Below are 7077 nucleotides of genomic sequence, written 5' to 3' on the forward strand. Positions count from 1 at the left end.
TTGTAAAAAACGCAATTGAGGAAAGAGGGAGAAGTCATACCTGGTGAGAAGAAGTAGAAATCATCGACTGGTTGGGGTGCAGAGGCTGAAATCGTCGATCGGTGGGGCAGAGGTTCAAGTCGTCGATGGTTGAAAGAGATGGATGCGCTAAAACTTGGAACGTAGGGCAAGGGCACTTCTAGAAATTGTCTCTTTCTTTCTCAGTCAGTAGATACCACTCATCTATTCCACTCAGATGTCTCTTACCGAATCAGACATCAAAAATATGTTTAACAAACACGTTTTGCTGACTGAGTCAGCCAAAAACGTCTGACCCAACTCAGTCAGACGTATATCAAACAGGACCTTAGTGTTGTTGAATTCACCACTATTATGACATTGAAAAGCATGTATCTCACTATGAAATTGAGTTCAACATATGCTCTAAAATAAAGGAACTTTGAGAACGCATAATGTTTTAATAATAGAGGATATACCCAAAGAAAGTGAAATAAAGTGCGAAAACTGATCAAGAAAATGACATAATACTTTATTCAACTAACACTTTGCAAGGAAAAGTCCACATACTGTATTGAATAATTTGAAAAGAAATGTGTCATAGATTTTAATAAAGTAAAAGGTAATCAAACATGTTTTCCTAATTTACATGCATGACATAAATTTGATATTTTTTGTTTGTATAAGGAAGTAAACTATTAGAAAGCAAAAATTGTAAAACTTGATGAGTTGGGTGACTGAGACGCTACTGTCAGATAGACGAAGCCATAAAGATAAAAGAAATTGCATTAATGACTGGATTAATATCACTTGTGTTTTCACATTGAATAAAGGGTTGACAGGTCTAATAATCTTTCGTAAAGAAACCAAATTCATCAAATTCAATAGAACATTTGTTAGCTCGAGTAAAATGCCCAATAAATATAATATTTTTGATAATTTAAGGAGTTACAAGAACATTTTTAAGATGTGATGTATGATGAGATTGGAGTTAGATAGAGTAGAGTCACCCGAATTACTTACATGAATCTTTAAGCCATCCCTAACCATCTCCTTAAAAAAAAAACCATCCCTAACAAATACATAAGAAGAAATAAATTAAAGCTAGTGTAGTGAAGTATACATGCATCTGTATGAAGATGAAAGAAGATGAAAGGTGGATGTTGAGTCTATATACCACCCAACATTGATCGGATCATTCATCGACATCATATTAAACATTTGAGGAAGGGTTTTTGCTTTGTATCGAGTGTTGGAGCCCAAATTTGTTAATTGGATAAATACGCCAATGATACATTCCGATTAGGTTGGTTGTCAGGAGCAAAGAAGTGGGTTGGAAGCCTAAACATGGCTTGCTAAAATAACTATAAGTTAACTTATGAACTTGCTTAACAATAAGTTATCTCAATATAGTTTATCCAAAAATAAATTTAAAAGTTATTTGAGTGATTTTACCAAACGCTAATTACAATAAGTTTGCTTATAAGTTATAAGTTATCTTATTTCTGACAGACAGACCTTAAAAATCACCACTTACAAGATTTTTGAATTTTAGACAAATTCTAAAAGTTACATGTGAAAAAAACCAAAAAAAGAAAATCTATAATATCCAAACAAATTGTTCAAGTTTGTTGATTAATATATTATGATGTTTCTTTTATGTTTTCTAAAAGTTGGTATTTTGCAACGTTTACAAAAATAAAATAAAAAAAGGGTTTTTCTATGTTTTACAAAAATAAATAAATAAATAAATAAATGTGTGTTTTATGTCTTACAAAAAATGAGATCTTATACCATGATGTTCTTAGCTTTTTTGATTTTGCCATTTTGTTTTTTTTGTTAGAATTTAAAAACTATGTTTTATAATTTTTGCAATGTTGCTTGTTTACCCTGTGGCTTTACCCGGTTGCCACTATCGACATGATACAATTTGGTTGTATGGTGAGAAGACATGATAATATGTCTAACTTGAAAAACATAGTACAAAAGACACTAAGTTAATCATACTTCAAAGCTTAATCCAATCCGGTTAATAAGTTAATCATACTTCATACTTCCATACTTATAGTTAATCATACTTCACACCACAACATAACAACATAATTAGTTAATCATACTTCACAGATCATAAACATATAAATGTTAGTGTCACACAATTGATCATACTTCAACACATTCAAAGTTAGCAAATAAAATGATTAAACAATGTGACAGTTAATCATACTACAACACTTCCAAGTCTTCAACGCAATTGACAAGACAACCCATACATTGTCTGAATGGAAGTCATCAGACTTGCTAAGGTGATGAGTGAGTGGAAGTGGGAAGCTTCGTCAATTCAGAAACATAATTTAGAAAGATCAAGAATTTGGGACTTTGGGAAGGAAGACAAACACATTGTGTCGTGGTATATGGAAACAAAAGAACTGATTGAATATTTTCCTAATTAGATCAGGCCATAACAAATCATTTTTTTGGTTTAGGCAAAAAAAAAAAAAAAAAACTTTAACTCAATGGAATGACCTAAAAACGTTTTTCTTTATGTGAAATAGCCCGACAATTGAATTAATTCCAATAGCGATTGTAGCACCGCTATAGCATGCAATTAACTACATAGGTTCAAAAAGAAGCATCCATGAACCAAAATTCAAGATTTAGCAACATGAACATCCATAGGTGTTTCTACTCTCTACACAAGGAATAAATCTTTAAAATAAAAACTACCAATAAAGTCTGATAAAATCCCTAAAATCTCTAGTAATTTCCAAATTCAAAAACCAAAAATATCGCTATGTAAAAAAAGTCATATCTCAAAACGAAAGGTTTATTAACGATCCATGCTCTCACTTAAAAGCATATCATATCACACCACACTTACCTCACAGGCTGCTGGTTATAGTGGTTCTTCTCCTTCTTCTTAGCAGCCGCCAGCCTGGCAGTCCTTGCTGCCGCCTCACTGGCGGCAGCTCTGGCGGCAGCATCCATTTCCTTGTTAGAAGATTTCTTCTTTTTAGCAGCAGCCACCTTCTTCAACTTCTCTTTCACATCAACTCCAGATAACCCTTCCACCTTCTCTTCTGATGCCACAGAATTCTCAGGCCCATTGGAGACCTGTTGTTGTTCTTTGGTCTCTTTAGAAGACTTGTCTTTCTTCTTCTTCTTTTTTGAACTTTTGCTCTCGCCACTAGGGGCGTTTTTGTCTTTCTTCTCCTCTTCTCCATTTTGCTTCTCCACCTTCTCTTGGGTCCCACCTGAAAAACAGATGATGCATGGTATTTTCATTTTTTTTTCAAACTTGAAATGACATTTTTAAATGTGGAAGATTTTTGTTTCTAAAGAAGATATAAATTGTTAATAGGTTACTTACTATGGGGATCTTCTTGGGTAGTGGTTTCAGATAAGCCTAATTCTGCAAGAACTGCTTCAAGTTCAGCAAGTTCTTTCTTCTTTATTTCCTTCTTGGAGAGTTGTCTGTCATTGTCTTTAGGCACAACAACCTCTTTTTCAGCAGCCTTTTCAACAACAGCTTCTTTTTCTGCTTCATGATCGTTTTCTTCATCATTCTCATCATCAATTTCATCAACACCTTCATCTTCACTTTCACTTTCCTGCATAAAAAAATCACACAAATTATTGACAAAAACCATGTTTTGTAGAATTAAGTGTTGTTTTAGCAACAATAGTATTTTGAAAACCATACACTATTTGTTAGAACTTGGAAGTTTTATTCAAATAAAGTAGGAAAAATGGTATTCAATAAGTAAGAAAAATAGAAAGGAGACATTAATAAAACGACACGTGCGTATAAACCCTAATTATTTATTATGAAGATGATGGTTTATAAAAGCATATTATGATCAATAAGCCATGCAAATATCCGCGGATATAAAGAAATTAAATATTATTCGCCCAAAATAATGTAAGAAAAAGGAACGATAACTTAGAAACAAAGTTAATTTACATGCCCTAAAATGTATGCATTGCATTATAATCTGCTGCTTATGATTATCTGATTATTTAGGGTTCGAATCCAAGGTACAAAAAACTAATTATCATCATTACATTTAAAGTCTTACTTTATCTATTACTTCCTTAAATAATCAAAGAACAAAATTGGTAGTAACTAACTAACTATTACAGCTTCATGGGCATAATAAGCACATCTGAACACTATCTCGTCCTCATTATTCAATAACAGATAATCACTTTCAATAAGCTCATCCAATCAAAGAGAATCAGTATTAGCATCTAATATCATCCCACATTTCTCATGAAAAATCAAAGCGATAGCACAATATACAAAATTTAGATGCAAATGAAGTACAACTTTTGAATGAAAACTCACCTCAACTGGGGTCTCATTTCCTTTAACCTTGTCTTGTTGCATTCCAGCACCGGCGCCCCAAACAGGAGGCGGAGCTGTTGTTGCATAGTAATCATCATCATCTTCATCGTCCACATCCGCCCATGATTTCACCGTTAACGGCGCCGGAGCCCAGAAAACCTGCTCCTTCTCCGCTTTGCTCTCCTTATCCTGCTTCTTCTTTGAACTACTTCCCTTCTTCGAAGAACCCTGCTCTTTATCAGACTTCTTCTTCTTCTTTAGACTTCCGAGAGCAGCAAAAACGTTCGTGCTGTTAATTGCTATCGGATCATCCTTTCTGTTTCCACCACCGACCATCTTTCTTCAGAAACTCGATATGAAATGCACTCCAAATATTTTCGAAGTTCTCGAAAAGACCCAGGGTTTTGCTTTGTGTTCTTTTTATACGAAAACAAACTTCTATATGCAAATCGCAGTATACACCTATGCACAAACCTAAAATTTGGCAAAGATTATTTAGTTTATGCAAAAACAAGATTTGCAATGGGGATCAATAAAATGAAAATCTAATTCGATTAAACTAAACCGCAAACTAAAGTTCCGAATAAAATCAAAAGATTGCGTTTTACGCTTGGGGATATGAGGAAAAATAAGATTTTTCACAAGAACACCAATAACAAAACTCCGATACGACAAAATTAGAATCGGAAACCCAGATCAAAAATCGATTAAAATTGATTATAATCTGGAATAATAAAGATTGATGGTCTCTTTTTTTCCTCCTCCCCCAAATCGACGATGATTGATTGTTTTTTTTTTCTTTTGCGAAATATTAAAGAAAATGATTAGGGTTTTCGATAATTTGACAATGGCAACGGATCGAGAGGTAGAAGAAGATGGCGATTGAAAGAAAGGATATCGACTGATTGTTGAATTAGGATTCGGACGACGATCAGCTGGTTCTACGAAAATTTGATGATTTTTGTGTTTGGGAGTTTTTAGGTAAGAGAGAGAGAGAGAGAGAGAGCGAGAGCGAGCTGGTGTTTTGCTGTATGAAGTTATGAACTATGAAGTATGATCTTTGAGAGTTATATTTTTATTTTTATTTTTTTCTAAAATCTTGAGCTTATCTTGACCGTCTACTTTAGATGAAGTGATGAACGTCCAGGATTACATCATCTGATATCCATCTATAGGAAAATTGCAAAATAAATAGAAGAGTGTGTAAAAAGAACGTTACTAAGGGGTTATGTTTGTTTTTTTTGAAGCAAAAATCCATAAAGTCTGCGGACCGCCTCTGTAATTCTTTATAGTAGAAGAGTTGGACCAAACGGCTGCAGACTGTAATAAGAAACGTGTTTGTTTTTTTAACATCTGTATGCTGCTGCAGATATTAAAAAATTAAAATAAACTGATTTTATAATCCGAAAATAGTTTTTTAATACCAAAAATTTAATAATGTATGACATTTCGGTAATAATTTATGATATTTCAGCAAAAAATAATGAATTTTTAACACAAAATAAAGATATTTTAGCATAAAATAATGATATTTCATCAATAAATTATTATTATTATTCAATATAAAAAAAAAGAAAAAATTCAACAAGAATAAACAAAAAAAACAAAAAAAAAAATGTTTCAGCAATATATAATCACATTTTTAGCAAAAAAAAGAAGAAGAAGAGGTTGGAAGAGGTAGGAAGAGACAAAACAAGTGCTGCGCCAAGAAGAACACGCGCAGAGGTTTTTTAATCCGAACACTTCTGAAAAACAAACAGCTGCGAGATGAAAAGTGATGCGTGTGTGCTGTGCCGCGCAGCAATAAGAGGTCTGAAGAGGTTTTTTTCCAAAAAAACAAACAACACCTAAGGCAATTAACTTTTAGAGTAAATTACAAAAATGTTTATATTATATGGAGGGCGAATCTAGAACTACAAACCACATGATTCTTTGTACAAATAAAATGAAAAAAAGAGTAAAACATATTAGTGGTGGTAGGTCGAGTCGTATGGACGACCGAATGTGAGATTGATCGATTAGGCTAGTGAGAACGTGATGAGGCGTCCATCGTTTTCAGATGTCGATCAATGATCACGTTCTCCGGGCGACGTTTCATTAGGCTTTTTTTTTGTTTAATTTCGATTGGATTGGGTTATTGCCTAATGAATAAATTTAAAGTGAATTGATGCATTAGCTTATTCCATAAAATATAGGCGGATAATTTTTTTTGCCAAAGATTATAATGCATTAAGGTAGGTCCTTTAAAACTAATAAGATAGGTCCTGTAACGCCCGTGTTTCTAGGCTAGGCATTAATATTGACGTAATAGTCTACGTTAACATTTGTAACTCATTTTGAAATAATAAAGAGGAATTATGTGAGTATTATGTGAATTATGTGTTGTATGCTTAATTATTAGGATTTAATTAATTAAGAATAAAAATAAGCGTCGAAAATAAATATGAGATAAACCCAATATCTATGAAGGAAGTTGTAGTGGTCGTGACAAGGATTCCGGATATATAAAGAATATCGAAATCCGAGTTATAACGAAGAAGTTATGACCTGTCGAAGTTCCGCGACAAAACCGGCACGGTGCCGAATGACGTAAAAAGTGAGTTTTTGATAAACTACTTTTTAGCCTTACTGATCTAAATGAAAATCGTAGTGTTTGTTAAACCGAGAGTATGCATAAAAAGAACGCCCAAATCTAACTTCGTATGAGGAAGTTATGATTTTTCTAAGTTTCAGCT

General features: G+C 33.2%; 1 protein-coding gene across 1 annotated transcript; it reads right to left on the bottom strand.

Annotated features, from left to right (window-relative positions):
* Window positions 1-2627: 2627 nt before the first annotated feature.
* LOC145115800 (uncharacterized) lies at window positions 2628-5378 on the bottom strand. The gene is made up of 3 exons (XM_079052154.1): window positions 4343-5378; window positions 3365-3605; window positions 2628-3248 (listed from the first exon to the last, which is right to left on the bottom strand). The coding sequence occupies exons 1-3, from the start codon at window positions 4676-4678 to the stop codon at window positions 2872-2874; spliced, it is 954 nt and encodes a 317-aa protein (XP_078908280.1). The 5' UTR covers window positions 4679-5378; the 3' UTR covers window positions 2628-2871.
* Window positions 5379-7077: the final 1699 nt, after the last annotated feature.

Source organism: Lactuca virosa, chromosome 5, assembly GCF_052849685.1.
Source record: "Lactuca virosa cultivar CGN04683 chromosome 5, Lactuca_virosa_CGN04683_v6, whole genome shotgun sequence".
Taxonomy (NCBI): Eukaryota; Viridiplantae; Streptophyta; class Magnoliopsida; order Asterales; family Asteraceae; genus Lactuca; species Lactuca virosa.

Bases quoted from the DNA above. Each gene is read 5' to 3' on its own strand.
- LOC145115800 (XM_079052154.1), bottom strand. From the start codon at position 4,678: ATGGTCGGTGGTGGAAACAGAAAGGATGATCCGATAGCAATTAACAGC. The intron at 3,606-4,342 runs GTGAGTTTTCAT...TTTTTTATGCAG, and splicing joins GAAATGAGACCCCAGTTGAG to GAAAGTGAAAGTGAAGATGA. The intron at 3,249-3,364 runs GTAAGTAACCTA...TCTGTTTTTCAG, and splicing joins TACCCAAGAAGATCCCCATA to GTGGGACCCAAGAGAAGGTG.